At 45.8% G+C, this 20,921-nt stretch overlaps 1 protein-coding gene across 1 annotated transcript in view; it reads left to right on the forward strand.

Annotated features, from left to right (window-relative positions):
- Nucleotides 1-20,921, forward strand: part of LOC144762590 (uncharacterized) — a 112,925-nt gene that overhangs the window by 60,074 nt on the left and 31,930 nt on the right. The window contains exon 2 of the mRNA XM_078647816.1: nucleotides 8,046-8,098. Coding sequence (XP_078503942.1) covers nucleotides 8,046-8,098 — 53 coding nt within the window. The remainder of the gene's footprint in view (nucleotides 1-8,045; nucleotides 8,099-20,921) is intronic.

Below are 20,921 nucleotides of genomic sequence, written 5' to 3' on the forward strand. Positions count from 1 at the left end.
ACGACTTTACAGGGAGTGGCATCACAAGAAGTGACATCAGATCTAAAGCCTTCACATATATGATTAGCAGGTCTATCATGTGTACGTTTGAGCGCATTGCGAGGATAATAGCACAGTGAGCTATGGAAGATGATGTGTGACTTCTACACCTTGCAATCCCCCAGTTTTATGTAACACAACCTGTATATTAATTTACAAACTTATATAATTTATTGTAGATGTAATATGCACCTGTTGATGTAAAGCACTCTGACACCCTGCATTGGAATGAGTAGGGCTATACAAGAAAAAATAGTGGTACACAAATTATTTCAACGCCTCCTCAGGTGTAGTAAGCTCTATATAAATGCAATTTGCTTTGTGTAAATACTGGGAAAGACCAACACATCTGATATTCTTACAGCACATGCATATCTCCTAAACAGAGACTGAACAAAGTGAAAAGCTGCCTCTCTTAAGTATGTGTGAAGTGCTAACAAGGTGTGAACCTCTGTTTCCCCTCTGCATCAGGTGTGAGGCTCCTGACTGCTCCCAGCCAGGAGACCGGAACAAAAGGAAGCCTGATTACCGCTCAAATTCGGCCTTTGTTAGGGGCTCAGCAGGAGTCTTAAATAAGAAAGCCCCGTCCCCGCCTGCAAGTTGGTGCTTGTTGCAGATGGAAAGCAGACAACGTACAGGCGCTGCTGAAAGAGTCCCGGTTTTTGGAAATTACATCTAGACAAGTTCAGCACATTATGCAGTGGGACCCAAATTCTTGGCAGGGTCGACAGCGTTCACCCTGTGAAAATAGTGGGTGGATGCCAGGGTAAAAAATGTGCCATGTTGCGGCATATTTACAAAGTGACGCATCTAGGTAGATGCGTCACTTTGTTAACCCCTGCGCCACATTAAACCTGCACCAGTTATAATGTATGCAGGGTGGGCTTTTGACACAAGTGAGCCTCATAGAAGTGACGCAGTGAAATCTATGGGGCAGATTTATAAGAAACTGATGCATCTGTACAGATGCGTCAGTTTTCTTGTGCCTGTGTGAAAACCCCTTGCGCCACCATAGATGCGCCGTATTTACAATACGGCGTACTATGGTGCAAGGATTGACAGATGTGTCAGAAATTCTGACGTATCTGTTGGCGGAATAGTCACGCATTGCTGGAGTTGTGTCGCAAGCACGACGCACCTCTAGCAATGTGTGTGGCGGCCTATTCCCAATACACTGTGTCACGGTTTTGACGCAGTGGCGTCCTAAATGTCATGCAGTGAAATCTTGTAGATTTTGCTGCGTCACTTTTAAAAGGCTTTCCTGCGTGGTACTGCCTACCCTGCATACATTATACCTGATGCAGGTATAATGTCACGTTGTAAATTTGCCAAATTTTTTTGCCACCGTTTGTCACTTTAGTGACGCAATGGCAGTGCAAAAGTGTCACAAGTGGCTTGTAAATCTGCCCCTATGAGATTTCACTGCATCACTTCTAGGACACAAATACGTCAATATCTTATGCTTGCCTCACAGCAGGCGTAAGACTGATGCAATTCAGAAAAGGGGGTGATGATGAACAGAGTGTCTGAATTAAGCAGACCACTCTTACCCAGTCCAAAGATCAGGGCTTGATCCATCACCGTTATTTATCTCACTGCCCCATCCCAGCTCAGAACCTGGCTATATGCAAATTACTCTGTCCCTGGCCCAGTGCATCATGGGAACAGGGCAGACCAAACTACCAAGCCAATTCTTCACCAGAAAGGAGACAAGCTACCAGGGACCGGTTTCTGGCATTTCAGCCTCTTCGGCCCGGCTTGCTTGAATCCTGATGGAGCAGTGAGAAAGGGACTCATGTCTGAGTATACCCTGCCACACCTATAGTGGCCAAAAACGATTCAGAAAAGGGGGTGGTGATGAACAGAGTGTCTGAATTAAGCAGACCACTCTTACCCAGTCCAAAGATCAGGGCTTGATCCATCACCGTTATTTATCTCACTGCCCCATCCCAGCTCAGAACCTGGCTATATGCAAATTACTCTGTCCCTGGCCCAGTGCATCATGGGAACAGGGCAGACCAAACTACCAAGCCAATTCTTCACCAGAAAGGAGACAAGCTACCAGGGACCGGTTTCTGGCATTTCAGCCTCTTCGGCCCGGCTTGCTTGAATCCTGATGGAGCAGTGAGAAAGGGACTCATGTCTGAGTATACCCTGCCACACCTATAGTGGCCAAAAACGATTCAGAAAAGGGGGTGGTGATGAACAGAGTGTCTGAATTAAGCAGACCACTCTTACCCAGTCCAAAGATCAGGGCTTGATCCATCACCGTTATTTATCTCACTGCCCCATCCCAGCTCAGAACCTGGCTATATGCAAATTACTCTGTCCCTGGCCCAGTGCATCATGGGAACAGGGCAGACCAAACTACCAAGCCAATTCTTCACCAGAAAGGAGACAAGCTACCAGGGACCGGTTTCTGGCATTTCAGCCTCTTCGGCCCGGCTTGCTTGAATCCTGATGGAGCAGTGAGAAAGGGACTCATGTCTGAGTATACCCTGCCACACCTATAGTGGCCAAAAACGATTCAGAAAAGGGGGTGGTGATGAACAGAGTGTCTGAATTAAGCAGACCACTCTTACCCAGTCCAAAGATCAGGGCTTGATCCATCACCGTTATTTATCTCACTGCCCCATCCCAGCTCAGAACCTGGCTATATGCAAATTACTCTGTCCCTGGCCCAGTGCATCATGGGAACAGGGCAGACCAAACTACCAAGCCAATTCTTCACCAGAAAGGAGACAAGCTACCAGGGACCGGTTTCTGGCATTTCAGCCTCTTCGGCCCGGCTTGCTTGAATCCTGATGGAGCAGTGAGAAAGGGACTCATGTCTGAGTATACCCTGCCACACCTATAGTGGCCAAAAACGATTCAGAAAAGGGGGTGGTGATGAACAGAGTGTCTGAATTAAGCAGACCACTCTTACCCAGTCCAAAGATCAGGGCTTGATCCATCACCGTTATTTATCTCACTGCCCCATCCCAGCTCAGAACCTGGCTATATGCAAATTACTCTGTCCCTGGCCCAGTGCATCATGGGAACAGGGCAGACCAAACTACCAAGCCAATTCTTCACCAGAAAGGAGACAAGCTACCAGGGACCGGTTTCTGGCATTTCAGCCTCTTCGGCCCGGCTTGCTTGAATCCTGATGGAGCAGTGAGAAAGGGACTCATGTCTGAGTATACCCTGCCACACCTATAGTGGCCAAAAACGATTCAGAAAAGGGGGTGGTGATGAACAGAGTGTCTGAATTAAGCAGACCACTCTTACCCAGTCCAAAGATCAGGGCTTGATCCATCACCGTTATTTATCTCACTGCCCCATCCCAGCTCAGAACCTGGCTATATGCAAATTACTCTGTCCCTGGCCCAGTGCATCATGGGAACAGGGCAGACCAAACTACCAAGCCAATTCTTCACCAGAAAGGAGACAAGCTACCAGGGACCGGTTTCTGGCATTTCAGCCTCTTCGGCCCGGCTTGCTTGAATCCTGATGGAGCAGTGAGAAAGGGACTCATGTCTGAGTATACCCTGCCACACCTATAGTGGCCAAAAACGATTCAGAAAAGGGAGTGGTGATGAACAGAGTGTCTGAATTAAGCAGACCACTCTTACCCAGTCCAAAGATCAGGGCTTGATCCATCACCGTTATTTATCTCACTGCCCCATCCCAGCTCAGAACCTGGCTATATGCAAATTACTCTGTCCCTGGCCCAGTGCATCATGGGAACAGGGCAGACCAAACTACCAAGCCAATTCTTCACCAGAAAGGAGACAAGCTACCAGGGACCGGTTTCTGGCATTTCAGCCTCTTCGGCCCGGCTTGCTTGAATCCTGATGGAGCAGTGAGAAAGGGACTCATGTCTGAGTATACCCTGCCACACCTATAGTGGCCAAAAACGATTCAGAAAAGGGGGTGGTGATGAACAGAGTGTCTGAATTAAGCAGACCACTCTTACCCAGTCCAAAGATCAGGGCTTGATCCATCACCGTTATTTATCTCACTGCCCCATCCCAGCTCAGAACCTGGCTATATGCAAATTACTCTGTCCCTGGCCCAGTGCATCATGGGAACAGGGCAGACCAAACTACCAAGCCAATTCTTCACCAGAAAGGAGACAAGCTACCAGGGACCGGTTTCTGGCATTTCAGCCTCTTCGGCCCGGCTTGCTTGAATCCTGATGGAGCAGTGAGAAAGGGACTCATGTCTGAGTATACCCTGCCACACCTATAGTGGCCAAAAACGATTCAGAAAAGGGGGTGGTGATGAACAGAGTGTCTGAATTAAGCAGACCACTCTTACCCAGTCCAAAGATCAGGGCTTGATCCATCACCGTTATTTATCTCACTGCCCCATCCCAGCTCAGAACCTGGCTATATGCAAATTACTCTGTCCCTGGCCCAGTGCATCATGGGAACAGGGCAGACCAAACTACCAAGCCAATTCTTCACCAGAAAGGAGACAAGCTACCAGGGACCGGTTTCTGGCATTTCAGCCTCTTCGGCCCGGCTTGCTTGAATCCTGATGGAGCAGTGAGAAAGGGACTCATGTCTGAGTATACCCTGCCACACCTATAGTGGCCAAAAACGATTCAGAAAAGGGGGTGGTGATGAACAGAGTGTCTGAATTAAGCAGACCACTCTTACCCAGTCCAAAGATCAGGGCTTGATCCATCACCGTTATTTATCTCACTGCCCCATCCCAGCTCAGAACCTGGCTATATGCAAATTACTCTGTCCCTGGCCCAGTGCATCATGGGAACAGGGCAGACCAAACTACCAAGCCAATTCTTCACCAGAAAGGAGACAAGCTACCAGGGACCGGTTTCTGGCATTTCAGCCTCTTCGGCCCGGCTTGCTTGAATCCTGATGGAGCAGTGAGAAAGGGACTCATGTCTGAGTATACCCTGCCACACCTATAGTGGCCAAAAACGATTCAGAAAAGGGGGTGGTGATGAACAGAGTGTCTGAATTAAGCAGACCACTCTTACCCAGTCCAAAGATCAGGGCTTGATCCATCACCGTTATTTATCTCACTGCCCCATCCCAGCTCAGAACCTGGCTATATGCAAATTACTCTGTCCCTGGCCCAGTGCATCATGGGAACAGGGCAGACCAAACTACCAAGCCAATTCTTCACCAGAAAGGAGACAAGCTACCAGGGACCGGTTTCTGGCATTTCAGCCTCTTCGGCCCGGCTTGCTTGAATCCTGATGGAGCAGTGAGAAAGGGACTCATGTCTGAGTATACCCTGCCACACCTATAGTGGCCAAAAACGATTCAGAAAAGGGGGTGGTGATGAACAGAGTGTCTGAATTAAGCAGACCACTCTTACCCAGTCCAAAGATCAGGGCTTGATCCATCACCGTTATTTATCTCACTGCCCCATCCCAGCTCAGAACCTGGCTATATGCAAATTACTCTGTCCCTGGCCCAGTGCATCATGGGAACAGGGCAGACCAAACTACCAAGCCAATTCTTCACCAGAAAGGAGACAAGCTACCAGGGACCGGTTTCTGGCATTTCAGCCTCTTCGGCCCGGCTTGCTTGAATCCTGATGGAGCAGTGAGAAAGGGACTCATGTCTGAGTATACCCTGCCACACCTATAGTGGCCAAAAACGATTCAGAAAAGGGGGTGGTGATGAACAGAGTGTCTGAATTAAGCAGACCACTCTTACCCAGTCCAAAGATCAGGGCTTGATCCATCACCGTTATTTATCTCACTGCCCCATCCCAGCTCAGAACCTGGCTATATGCAAATTACTCTGTCCCTGGCCCAGTGCATCATGGGAACAGGGCAGACCAAACTACCAAGCCAATTCTTCACCAGAAAGGAGACAAGCTACCAGGGACCGGTTTCTGGCATTTCAGCCTCTTCGGCCCGGCTTGCTTGAATCCTGATGGAGCAGTGAGAAAGGGACTCATGTCTGAGTATACCCTGCCACACCTATAGTGGCCAAAAACGATTCAGAAAAGGGGGTGGTGATGAACAGAGTGTCTGAATTAAGCAGACCACTCTTACCCAGTCCAAAGATCAGGGCTTGATCCATCACCGTTATTTATCTCACTGCCCCATCCCAGCTCAGAACCTGGCTATATGCAAATTACTCTGTCCCTGGCCCAGTGCATCATGGGAACAGGGCAGACCAAACTACCAAGCCAATTCTTCACCAGAAAGGAGACAAGCTACCAGGGACCGGTTTCTGGCATTTCAGCCTCTTCGGCCCGGCTTGCTTGAATCCTGATGGAGCAGTGAGAAAGGGACTCATGTCTGAGTATACCCTGCCACACCTATAGTGGCCAAAAACGATTCAGAAAAGGGGGTGGTGATGAACAGAGTGTCTGAATTAAGCAGACCACTCTTACCCAGTCCAAAGATCAGGGCTTGATCCATCACCGTTATTTATCTCACTGCCCCATCCCAGCTCAGAACCTGGCTATATGCAAATTACTCTGTCCCTGGCCCAGTGCATCATGGGAACAGGGCAGACCAAACTACCAAGCCAATTCTTCACCAGAAAGGAGACAAGCTACCAGGGACCGGTTTCTGGCATTTCAGCCTCTTCGGCCCGGCTTGCTTGAATCCTGATGGAGCAGTGAGAAAGGGACTCATGTCTGAGTATACCCTGCCACACCTAAGACTGATGCAGGCACATTTGAAATGGGACTTGCCCATGTGAAATGACCCATTGATGGAGTTGAGTCACTTTCATGACAGACTCCAGCAATGCGTCATTTTTGCACCTACAGATACGTCAGAAATACAGATGCATATGTAACTCCTACCGACATGATGAGTCATACTGTAAATATGATGCATCCAGCATGTTGCAAGGAGGGCGCAATGAAAAGTGACGCATCGCTGTTTTCATGCAGCCATGGGTCCCTTTTCATAAATGAGGCTCTCGATGTTTTGCAACTCGGAATGGTGAAAAGCCTGCCACATAACTGCTCTCTCTCCCTTTCCAACCTGCAGATCTTGTAATGATGGCTACCGCACCCAGGAGAAACCAAACCCTGCCATATTGGAAATTCCCCTGTGCATTATTTCCGTATTATTTTAGCAGGGTACTCAGAAAGAAGCTATATGCTGCGCTTGGTAAGGGCTAATCAAATACCACTTGGGGAAGAGATGAAGACCTCAATGGTGAATAGAAATGTAAGGAATACCCTGGAATGTGTGTGTATACGACATGGAGCACCAATAGAAGTAACAATAATTTAGGCGCTTTTATCAAATATTGTTAAATTTCGTCTTCGCTGTTTATTTCCCCAAAAAAGCCTTTGCTGATAATATCAACGTGGGAGTGTCAAGGTTTTCAGAGCACAGTGAGAGCCCATAGTTTGCATTTATAAAGAGTCAATCGTCATATCCCATATGGGACATTTGTAATAAAAACTCGCTAAAATTATATCAGTGAGCAGCATAGTACCCTTTATCATAAGAAATGAGGATGCAATTACATTTGTGGAGACACAGTCAGTTGCCATTAAGCCCCATGTTTACAGTTAGGGAATGTTTATTTTTAAACCGCTAAATAAATATAATTTTCAGTGTACTTTATTAGGTTTGTGTATAAAACATACCAACAACTACATTAAAAATGAAATTGAATTCCATCACAATTAGCAATTAAAACTACCTATGGTGACAAAATACGTATTTTTTTTATTTTGACATCAAATTTTGCAAGTTTTCCGCCCAAAAATAAATATTTTATTACTAAACTGATCAGAGCACTTTTTCAGGAGAATGTTGTGCCATGGAGAAGACAATTGAAGAGGTAGCTTGTAGAGAGTAACTTTAATGAGGAAACATGCAAGAGCAGAAAGAGGAAGTGAAAGAGACGCAAAATTAGTGAATTACTGGCAACCTTGGAGCCCTGATTATTTTTCTTATATGACCTAGTACATTGGGAGCTATCTGTCGTTGGCAAAGAAACATTTTTTAGAGAACGTTCATCCGTTTCCAATGTTTCAGATAAGTTATTTTCTCTATTTTTTAGGACTTGTTCACAAGAAGCACAAAGGATGAACAGAATAATAATCTCTCCAACAAGTAAGTATATTGTATGTTGATGGTTCATTCTTCCATTGTTGGTAAGTATAAATGTGAATTTTTTTAAAAAGCTGTAAGGTCCCTCATTCTTGGGGAGCACATCAGCACATTCCTGCCTTCTAGTATATATACTGTTTTGGACTCTATTCAACCCCTTACAGCTAAGAAATTGTTTATACACTCTTGTGATATCCTGCCTATTGTATAACTCTGTGACGTGCTCTGATACCCTAACGGGTCAAGTTTGCGCTCTATAAAACACTAAAATAAATAACAAATAAATAAATAGACACGGGACGGTCCAGCTCTATGCATTCACTAATAACTGGGTGGGAGCCACTAAATCACTCTGTCCTGGGTGCACCAAAGCGGAAGACACCGAGATCCAAGTGATCTTTTTCTGTCCCGCATATAGTCTGCCTAGATCTAAATGAGTCCTTCAATTTTGTAGAAACCTGGGTATAAGAAATTTTAGAGAGGTTTGCAGGATATTAAAATATGATACTTACCCGGTATTCGCTGTTGCAATCTCCAAGTTCTTATTTGCAATGTGGTGCAAACGTAGACACCTACTGAAAAAATAGAGTTTAGAACTTTAGTAGTCTTGTTTTATTTTAGATCAATCCTTGATTTTAAATTGTCTTACTTATGGGATTAGCTCTTCTTAACTTCTTTTGTTTAACTTATATTTTTAAATATTGAAATAATTGATGGTATTATCTAATATTCATTCAAGGTACCCTTGGCAGAGATTCTTATTCATGTTTAATGTCCCCATCTGATATTTACTTGAGGAGGGTGGGACCCCCTATCTACTGATGTTTGAAAACTTAATGGGATTTCAAATGTTAAATTGCATCTATATTTCCTTTTAGTAGGATTGTGTTTTTTTTATGATGCTGTTTTTATAGTGTTACATTCTCTGTGCTTTTATGGCAGTAACATCCGAAATAAAGATATTTGACTGACTGAGTATATATATATTTATAAATATTCACACGTACTATGGAACTGACGGGGTTTGTCTCATTGTTTTAATTTCCAGTAAGGTTTAGTAAAACTGCTTGAAACGTTTTGTGCTAAAATTTCGATTGCGTCATAAGCCTTCACCATCAGAAATGATTAAATATAAACATGTGATATATACGCCAAGTTATGTGATTATCTGTCATTACCATTACTATTGCAATTGCCAAAAAGATTGTAATTGATGAGATGTCTTCTGAGGAAGATGGCGGCTGTGCACTTGCGCTCATCTGGTTTGAGTTTTGTGTCCAACCTCTTTCCACATAATAACTGAAGCAAGAAAATAATAACACTAAGGCATAGTGATTTACTGGCTACCGACCCTGAAACTCGTCCACCGCCAGCGAAGTGAGCCCCGGTTAAGCTCACCGCTGATAATCGATAAACAACCTTTACAACGCAACTTTTACATCGCAGAGCCTTTACAACGCAACCATTACAACGCAAACTATTACAACGCATTGCTCTGGGGGGGCGTTCTAGGATAGGGAATAGGTTAATTTACTATCCAATAACCTTCCCTAGTGTCCACGGGGACTGGAGTTGGAATAGTAAATTAAACTATTCACTATCCAGCACCCCAAAACACTATGCGTTGTAATGGACTGCGTTGTAATACTTGCGTTGTAAAGGCATGCGATGTAAAAGCATGCGTTGTAATGTCATACATCCCTGATAATCACCTCCTCATCGCTCAACTTGATCTCCGGTTGGGCAGCACAGCCGATATTGTTGCATCACCCGTGAAATCTAATGTGGAAGCTGCCTATGTGTGCTCTTCTCATAACCATTCCTCTTGCTCTACTTCACTTCTTTCAGCACTGCCTGAGACAATAGAGAGAGAAGAGGCTTCTTCTTCGTATCACTACTACCAAAGACCTTGACATTGTTACACCATCAGCCCCCTCCTGCATCATCAGCCTGCATACACATTACAACCTGTTGCATACCTCACTGAGGAGGGGAGGTTAACTAAGTGGCAGCCATCGCACAGAGGAGCCTCCCTGGTCCGCTCAACAACCATGGAGATAAGAGTCAATCTTTTGCAGAAGTCTAGGGGAAAAAAACGTCTGCACCAAGAAGTTAAGGATCCCCCTACAAACAATATAAGCTCCTCTGAATAAATCCATCAAGCTGGTAAAAATAATACCTGTGCAGCGGGGCAGTTAAAAATACACCAGAAATTAGAAATAAGCATATATGAAAACGATGCATTATTCTACTGATCTGTGACTTGCAAAGCATATACAGAATAATGAATTGAAACATTCATTTCAATTAATTCATTCCTTTTTTGAAATTCATATCCTCCGCTTTTTGGTCCAGCTTAAGAGTTGTATCCACTCACCTTCCAAATTCTTCCTTTGTTTCTCCCTCCTTTTACAACACCCTCACATCTTGATGGTTCACACCCTCTAACTAAGGTCTGGTTCTCCCTCCTTCACCTACACAACACAGAATTCACCGCTGTGTGAACCTCAAAACGGGTTTTTCCTTCAAATTCCAAAGTCAAAATCATTCTGTGGCTTATCTCCATGACCGTGCCTTTGAAAAGGCCTTACATTGCCTCTGGTCTCCTCATTAACCACCTCATTCATGACAGATACAAACCATCCACTTAACACTGACAAGACACGAATGACGGAGTCTTAAAATAATCAATCATAACCTTTTGCCTATCTTCATCATCAAACCTCTCTGTGCTTTTCGTATAAAGTCTTAAATCCAGATTAACTAACATTTACAGAGCACAGTTCTGCACCAAAGGCGGCATTACTGTGTTGGGTGAATGGGAAAAAAGTGTGCATCACCATATTTAGTAAATAGTTTTAGTGCTAGGCTAAGTGTTGCGCTATGGCGCAAAGAAAACCCAGCAACAACATGCGCACCATCTGTTACATTCTCCATAGATATATTATCCATGGGCAACCCATGTGAAATGTGTAATTTCCCTATAATTACACCTGCTGTGCATAGGCATATCACGTGATATCTGTGTGTCCCTTGTTTACTCCTCGTTTCATTTGCACCCAAGCTGCAACTAGCAGACGTTGGTTCTCTCATGCTGTGCTCATCTTATAAGAAGGACTCTACTGGAAATAAAGAAATGTGGAACAGCTCAGTCTACTAGCAGGACTGCTTGAGTGAAAGACCTTATGAACTCATTACCATATCGCCTCCATGAACGTCAGAGGCTCCATCCTTGTCAGGAAACTATTTAAGCTAGTCGTAGATTTCAGGACCCCTCATCCTTCCCACCGCTCTCTCCCGTAAGACTGTTGTAGAAAAAACAAGAACATCACAACACTTCTCTCACCTCTTTCTGACAGTAAACAGCCTGACGATAAACTCAGGAATCATCTCTTACTACAATCTCATCCTCTCCTCGAGAAGTTGTAGACCAAATGTAAAAGGCAGGGCCCAAGTCACACCTCACTATCACTCAACTGCTGCTCTGCCATTCAGTACTTATGTACAATGTTTCCTGTTCTAATGAATCCTTTGGTTATAAGACGGTGCCTGCAATAACTCACAGAATACAGCAAGCAAATAAATACATTCATTAAATATAACATATGTTTTGGAGGGAATACCAAGCTGAATTATGTTTAAGGTAACACATGCTGCAAAGTCATACTTGTGGGCAGGAGCCTTTGGGGACGGGCATCCACAAACCCGTGAATATAGTAAGACGACATTGGCCGGCGCGGTTTTTTAATCACAAATTTGAGAGGAGAAGGAGGGGCCAATACACAGTCAAAAGGTCAGAAGCTGCAGCCCCTCACAGTATCATCACTGGAAACGTAGAGTTGAACTCAGTGGCGTAACAATAGCCCATGAGCCCCTGTAGTGTGGGGGGCCCGAGCTCCAGGGGGCCCCCTCAGTGCAGGACCCTGGCCTGAGAGCTCCTGAGGAAGTCCGGAATGTGGCTCATCCATCTACATTGCAGGGAAGCCCCCTCAAGTTTCATAACGCCACCGGTTGAGCTGATGAGGACATTGCATAGCAGGAGTGTTACAATCGCGATTTGGCCTCCCCATGAGCTTCCCTTATAGGACATGATGTGGCCCCGGGCAGCTGCAGGAGGAGCAAACCACACAAATACGAGGGGCCAGCGTTGGCTACAGTCAACAGTGTCAGCTAGCGCGCCGCGAACTCATTCGCTATAGGGAATATTCAGCGAACAGCAACAATGAGCAGAAGGCAGCACCACAATGGGACCAATCGCTGAATGACCGTCCGTCAGGCCCAGCGATAGGAAGGCTGAGACCTCCCGGTAATGAACTGCAGCAGATTATTAAGGAATCCAGGGAAGTTGTGGGACAGTGGAGACCCGAGTCGTTCCTGGAACAGGTGATGGGACCCCCGCAGACAGGACAAGGCAAACAAGTGCGCTGCGAAAGAGGGAGATTGCAAACAACACCCTACTCACTAGGCACCAGGGTAAATTGTATGTGACAGAAACAGTGGTTCCTGCAGAAAAATGCTTATCTATATTGATAATGATATGCACAATCGCAATGATTACGAGTTACATCGATGTCAGAAGGAAAGGAGACCGTGAACACTTCCGTTTTTATTTCCAATAGTTCTTTTATATTTCAAAGAGCATATGAATATATACACAAAGGAAAAATACAGTAGTGCTTAGTGTCCCCAGTGTACATGGAACAAAAAAGACATAAACTAGTGAGTTTGTGACATGTATAGCTTGGTTTCCATAATTTTTAAAGACGACCATCAATAATTATACAATGATCGCTGCCACTGTGTTCAATAATCAGAGATGATCAAATGGTTCGCTTTAATAGTTGGTGACAATGTTTGGACCCTTCACACAATATAGGGTCTCTTCAGGACCTATGGATGTAGGGACATCTGTGATTCAAAGAAATAGAATGACTACAATATTTGTAAGGAATGCAAAGGGCCATATTGTACCTGAAAGGAGATTGCGCAGCCACGTGAAGAGTGTGAAACATCGGTCAAGTCAAAGAAGAAATAAAAAGAATACTCACACGGGACCCAGCCGGGTGCTACACTAATGAGTAAGAAATAGAAAAGATAGACCTATTTCAAGTGTAGTCACTCACAGCATCCTTAGTGACATTCTCTTTCTTTGAATCTCAGATGTCCCTACATCTATAGGTCGTCTTTAAAAATTATGAAAACCAAGATATATATGTCACAAACTCACTAGTGGCTGTCTTTTTGGTTCCATGTACACTGGGGACACTAAGCACTACTGTATTTTTCCTTTGTGTATATATTCATATGCTCTTTGAAATAAAAAAGAACTATTGGATATACAAACGGAAGTGTTCACGGTCTCCTTTTCATTTGACATCTGGCATCTTTCCCACCCATGACATAATTTGTCTTGACAGAGACAACAAGATGGGTGGCGGCCTAGCCTGTATACACCAGAGTTCGCTTGCGGTCTCCCTTTCAGAGTCATCTTCGCTGGTAACATGCGAATACCTTTGTCTCAGTATCTCCTCTCACAATCATCTGGTCTGCAAACTACACTCATTCTAACATCCCCCAGGCGATAATCTCCCCTTAATTGAACAACTGTTGGAAATCATCGCGGGCAATGTAGACTCAACCCAGTCTCACATCGACCTGGGAGATTTTAACCTTCACTGGTCTAACACTAATGATCATGCAGTTACATGCCTAAAATCATTTTTACTCGACCACAACCTGATTCAACATTGTGACCAGCCTACTCACACTAAAGAGGAAACCTTAGATCTCATCATCTCCAAAGGTCAATCCATCTCTTTGGATTCCATTATGCCTTGTGATTGGTCAGACCATCACATCATTTCGATCCATATCAACTCGGAGGTTCAATGGAGTAAGACACAAAAAACCAAACTGAAGATCTGGAAAAGGGATCTCAGAGATTTCAATACAGCTGAACTAGCTACCCGCTGCAATCAAGCCCTCTCTCCACATTCTGATTTATCTGAAGTACACGCTCTCACTGAATTCTACAACTCTTTCATTTCCAATATCATGGATCTGATGGCCCCACTCCAACAAAAAAATGTGCCTGCAAAAATTTCCAAACCATGGTTCAATGGCAACCTAAATTCTGAACGGCGTAACCTAAGGGCCTTTGAACGGTCCTGGAGAACCACCCCTTCAGCTGACAATCTAAAAAACCTTAGAGCAGCAAGAAGTGCATATAACAAACAAATCAAGGCAACCAAGGCGGACTATTTTAGACCCAACTTAACCAAGCGGCGAATCGACCGAAAAAACTATTCGAACTGGTTAAACAACAATCGATAGCCGCCCCTAACCATTCAGCTTCAGACATCATACCTCCCTCTTGTGTTGTTTGGCTGCCTTTTTTATGGAAAAAAATAGGCTTATCATCACTGATCTGGAAACCAGGAAGACACTATTGCCACCCAACTAACCCGCACTCATACGGGCTGCGCCTGACAAGACAACACGATCTAGATGGGGTATCAAGAATAACGCTTCCTGGGTCACCTTTACCCCCCTTAACGAAAATGATATCAAAAAGGTACTGCGGATTATCACCCCATCCAATCACTTCAATGACCCGTTACCGCCTAATATTTTCAAATTAGTTAAGGACGAAATCACCCCCTTCTGGACAAAGATAGTCAATGCTTCCTTGTCACAAGGTATGATCCCAGAATGCCTCAAAGAGGCAGAGGTAACGCCTATAATGAAAAAACCCACAGCCGATAGTACAGATCTTAACAACTTCCGACCTATCTCTAGTATTCCTACCCTTGTCAAACTCCTGGAGAAATGCGTCCAATCACAACTATGTGCACACATTGAAAATTACCACCTCCTGGACCAACATCAATCTGGCTTTCGTAGTGGACATAGCACCAAATCAGCCCTCACTCACGTGATTGATGATATATTAACAATGCTTGATCGAAATGAATCCTGCCTCCTTATCCTACTTGACCTCTCCTCCACGTTTGACACTGTTAATCATGACAACCTCCTATTCATTCTGGAACATAGGATGGGCCTCTCAGGTTAGGTGCTGCATTGGTTTGGGTCCTTCCTGCAACACAGAACCCAAAGAGTTCAAGCGAATCACTCATTCTCCCAGTCATCCGCTGTCATCATGGGCGTTCCCCAAGGATCCTCTTTATCTCCCATTCTCTTTAATCTGTTCCTGGAACCTTTAGCTAACGTTCTAAATTCATTGGACACTAGGTTCCACATGTATGCAGACAATACCCAACTCTATTTAAAAATCTCCTCTCCGGAAGACATCACCTCACTCAATTCTACCCTCCTGACTACCCAAAATTGGTTGACTAAGAACCACCTTCTGCTAAACACCTCTAAAACAGAATTCCTCCTCATATCTCCTCCGAAATATACTCCTAATATCGACCTATGGATGAACCAACTAACCGCCTTCAACTGCTCCCCCTGCATCATCGATTCAGCTAAATCCCTAGGAATTACTCTGGACAAGCATCTGAATATGAAGTCTCACATCAGCAATGTGTGCAAGGGAACTAACCACCTTCTAAGAACACTCCGGAATCTGAAACCTTTTCTACCGCAAGCAGATTTCAAGCAAGTAGTCCAAGTGCTTGTCCTACCGAGACTTGACTACGGCAGTGCCACGCTATGTGGACTCCCCAAATACGCTTTGGCCCCCTAAAGGCCTCTCTGAACGCAGCGGCCAGATTGATCATGGGCACCAAGCGCAATACACACATCTCTCCGGTTCTAAAATCACTAAATTGGCTACCCTATGAAGCTAGAATTCATCTGAAGATTGCCTGCCTTTCACACAAAGCCCTCCACTTCAAAACCCCTACCTACCTCGCACAAAAAACTAAAACTATCTGGAGGAGGTAGATCGTCAAGGAGTTCTAATTCCTTCCTCCTGAAACCACGGACCTTCCGCAAAAAAAGAACTTGCCACCGAGCTTTCTCGGGATTTGGTCCTAAAATCTGGAACTCTCTTCCACCCGAAATTCGGAGGATCTCTTACAAGGCCGCCTTCAAATTGGAAGCAAAGAAATTCCTCATGAAGAAGTTCTTACCTTAATAGAAGGGACATTATGTATACCTTTCTTGTACTTTATTTTCCGCCCGAAAGGTGTCGTTCATTGTATAGCATGATTCACCCTTGTATATGATTTTTCTTCCCCAGCGCGCGTGCACCCAGGATTGTAAATGTTTATTAGCTGCTTACCACTTGATTCAATGCTTAGTATAAGCCCCATATAACTCATGTTTACATTTTACTATATTGTTGACTATTATTCATGTTTGATTATTCACTTAATACCCTTATATCCCCACGCTACTTCATATAGCCCCCTTTGTCCTCCCTGAACTATAATTGATTTGTTATGCGTGAACTATTGATCTTATGTTTATTTTACTACCCATGTTTGACTCAAGTTCTGATTGTTACCTTCCCTACAACTGTAAAGCGCTCTGATATCCTTCGGGATCTAGTCCACACTATATAAAACTTTATAAATAAAAAAAAAATAACCGGTAATCATTGCGATTGTGCATATCATTATCAATATAGATAAGCATTTTTCCACAGCAACCATTGTTTCTGTCACATGCGAAAGAGGGAGAAGCAGCGAGTGCAATGGGTAGCCATGGGCCAAAGGTTGCAAGCACTCAATGAGCAGCAGCAGCTCAATGGAACAGGGATCAAGCAAAAAGGACCCTGCACCCACACAGTACCCCCCTAAGGACCACTGTCCAGCAACAGCAGCAGCTATGAGGAAGGCCTTGAGACTCATGTGGGCAACTCCTGGAGGGTGCCTGGAGCCTGCTCTGCGGCACCCAACAGGTAGGAATCCCATGAGGATGGCAACTAGCCAAATAGACATTGTGAGCCTCAGGGAAGTGATAACATGGGAGAAGTAGATACCCAGGCACTAAGTGCTTAAAGGCAGGAGGATGCTGGGGCAGCAACTGGCATAGCTAACTAGGGCATGCAGGCAGGCATCATCAATTTAGCACAGCATGGAACCTCACGATCATAGGTCCCCCTAAGCAACATCAGAGGTGGCATACATGGGCCAAACAACAGCTGGCCCTGTCACAGTGGGTCTAATGTGTTGGCGTAGCTGAACAGAGGCCCCCAACCGCTAATCCCATACACAGGTGTGATATGGTGGCCCTGACAAGGAATAGGAGGCATACCTCCCCTAAACTTCGCACTATATGGCTCGTCAGGCCTGGGGTGCTGGCAAGATCAGGGGCCAATAGGCACTATGGGAGCAACACAGTGGTATGCGCAGTAAGTGGTGGGATCCCACACCAAGGAGCTGGATATGCCCCCTATACCTGACAAGGCGGCGAGAGGAAGCAGACAAGGAACCAGCAACATCGGGCAGCCTCAAAAGGTCAGCCCAAGCCATTGGACTGGGCAGATAGCATTAATAGCAATCACGTTACAACTAGTGGCCAGCGCAGGGAACCCAACAAAGAGATAGGGTCGGAAGGACCATGGGAAAGTAAGGTGGGAAATGTGGACCCCACCAAAGCCTGGGCCAGCGGGGCAGTGACTGGTGCAGCTAGCGGGAAATCAGCCAGTGAATATATTAGACCATCACCCAGGGACTCACCTACCATTGCATGAGGAACGTGGTTGGTTAGCCTTATTCCTCTGGTCATGAAGGAGAGCATTTGGTATAAGGAATTAATTGACATTTTGTCATTATTATAAGTGCAACAGGTGCGGCTGGACTTAACAATGCAGGACAAGAAGTACGAGGAAAAAAGAGACAAGCACAAACCCAGAATATAGCAGTCCATTGATAACTGGCTCCAAGCACTCAGAACACTAGCATGCGTATTTGTGGAGAAGTACCCCATAGATCAGCTGTCCTTTTCCTATATGAGCAGAAGGTCCATGAACTGCAGCGGAAGTATCAGAGTGAGGTATGGCAGCAATACAATGAGGGCTTTAGGGAAAAAATGCAGACCTGGCTCATCATAGACTGGGAGCATCAGAACATAACAGGCTTTACACACCACTTGGTGACAGCGCGAGAAGGGGTAAGCGTGCAGGAGTCACATTTTAAAGAACACAGGTATAAAGGTAAACAGGAGGGCCATCAGCAGAGCACCAGACATAGGGCCGTCCCTGGGGGAAGGTTGGAGGAGGGCCATACAACAGCATGCTGGAAATACAACAAAGATGAATGTAAGTGCGGCCAGTTTTGCTAATTCAGACACATTTGTAGCAGTTGTGAGAGTTCCCTCCCAGTGGTGGGTTGTAAAAAAGGCAAGGGCGCCATCAATAAAAAAAGATACCCAAAGGAGCTGAAGCCCCTGAGGATTTGACCAGAGGGTCACCGGCGGGGGGATTAGGTGACGTGGCACCTATCCCCATCTGAGTCAAAGAACCTACACCAATGCTCAATAGAGATCACAAGCTTGAGGATGCACACATGTTAGTAACATGTTTCAAGGAAAGCTTCATCATTCCTTATAAGGGTCCACAGGTAGATCGTTTTAACCGCATCCCTAAGTCAGTATCTGAAAATATAGAAATAGCAAGAATAAAAGTGGCAAGGGAGTTCAGCTGGACTGGGTGGTGGGCCCATTTGCACACCCACCGTTTGAGAATGTAGTCATCTCTTTGCTTGTCGTGGTCCCAACGAAGGAGGCTGATAAGTTCTGCCTCATACACCACATCTCATTCCCCAGAGGCTTATCAGTCAATGACGAGCTGGATCAGGAGCTGTGCTAAAAATCTTACATCACACTAGACGATGCCGTTGATATGCTGAGAAAAGCAGGGAGGCAGGGCTTTGATGGCCAAGACAGACATAAAATCCACCTTCCGTCTCCTCCCTGTGCACTCCAGCAGCTACCACCTATGGATTTTCCAGCTAGATGGTGCGAGAAACGTCTCCCCATGAGTTATGCGATTTCCTGTTCTTACTTTGAAACCATTAGTACCTTCCTGGAGTGAAAATTGGGTGAAAGGGCCCCAGCAGGGTGGCGCCTCCACTTTCTGGATGATTTTCTCTTCATTGGGGAGCTGCATACTGAGAAATGAAGTATCCTACTGGGTCATTTTATCACACTAGCAGATTAACGAGGCATGCCTCTGGCGCATGACAAAACAGAGGGCCCCACCAGCCTGCTAATGTTCCTATGTCTAGGGCTAGACTTGGAGGAGTTAGTTTGTAGGCTGCACTTCCAAAGGTAAATGGCTTGAAGCACACTATTGTCAATCTGCTAGTCAAAAGAAAGCAACCATCAGCAATATTCAACAGTTGCTGGGCAAACTGACCTTTGCTAGTAGGGTGATCCACGTGGGAGAACATTCGCCCGGCGCCTTGCACGGCTGACAAAGGAACTTGGCAAGAAACATCATAGAGTCAGACTAACACCTGGTGAGAAGGAGGACTTGCAGCAGTGGGACACTTGCCTCTCTGGCTTCAACAGAACTCTGGCTCTCAACCAGGCAACTGGAACTGTTCACGGACGCGGCAGGGGAATTAGGTTTTGGGACATTCTTAAGAATGGCACGGTGAGCGGCAAGAAGGCCGGCTTCATGGCACGCGAGGCAGCTGACAAAGAACATCACATTACCTCCTCGTCCTGTCTTCCTCGCCACAGTATTCACATATGACCCTCCGGCTCCACACAGAACTCCAAGTCTAAAAAACAGCGCTCTAGTCTCCCCTCCCTCCTCCAAGATGGCCCCCAGTGGCTCCAGCCAATCCCATTAAGGGATACATAGATAGCAACACAACCTGTTCTTTTTTTCTGCACTTCTCCAAGTGCTGTGTTCCCTGCTGGTCAGGTGAGTGGGACGGGGTCTTGCTTGAGCGACCCCTTCTGTCCTTCGGTATCTAGTTGGGGGAAAGTAGTGTTTGGATTCTTTTACCGCTGTGTATTCCTTTCATGTGTTGTGTTTTCGTTGTTGTATATTTTTTTTCCCCTTCTTCTGCCTCCACGCCGCGTGTCCTGCTTAGCGGACTTTCGTGGCGTTTGTTTGCGGCTGTGTTTTGTTTTTGTGTTTGGGCGGGACGTCTTGTGTCCTGTCTGCCGCTTGTGTTGCAATTTCCCTTCTACCGGCCGCGCGTCCTGCTGAGCGGACGTCGCGCAGCCGGGTGCGTTGTTAATGGGGGCCGGAGGCTTCCGTTCGCTTCCTTACCTGCTGCCGGTTTGGGCGTCAGCGTGGTTTGCTGCCTCTTCATTTCTCGGCTGCGTTACGGGCGCATTCGGGGCTCGGTTTGTCTCGGCACACTACGGTCTAAGGCTGTTTTTTTCTATGTGTGCGCGCGGCTCTTCCGGCTGCTCTTGTGCATTTTAGCCTGTGACGTGGTGTGGTTTGGTCGGTTGCTTAGCGACCTCAGGTCCTTCTTTAGCCGGGCTGTTCTGCTCTACGCCTGTGTTTGTTTTTGCACTCATTCACGTGTGGGGCTATCATGGAGGATTCCTCTGGTCTTGGTGCTCCTGATTCTTTGAATGAGGCTTCTGGTTCTGGGGTGCAGGTTCCTTCTATGGAATTGTTGCAGCAGATGATCAATTCTGCTGTGTCTGCTGCGTTGCACGGTCAGGTGCCTATTCCTCCTCCTAAAAGGGCGAAGATGGATGGTGCTGCTGCTGCTGATTCTGACGTTGAGGATGAGGTTGATGTCAGGGGTCGCTTTGTGCAGGGTGCCGACCTTAAGGAGGTGCTGGGTCACATTCGTGAGAACTTGGTGTTTCCAGCTTCTGTTGTGCCTCTGGAGGACGTTCTGTTTTCCCAGTATCAGCGTCCCGAGCCTGATTC

The sequence above is a fragment of the Lissotriton helveticus genome, chromosome 6 (assembly GCF_964261635.1).
Source record: "Lissotriton helveticus chromosome 6, aLisHel1.1, whole genome shotgun sequence".
NCBI classification, from domain to species: domain Eukaryota; kingdom Metazoa; phylum Chordata; class Amphibia; order Caudata; family Salamandridae; genus Lissotriton; species Lissotriton helveticus.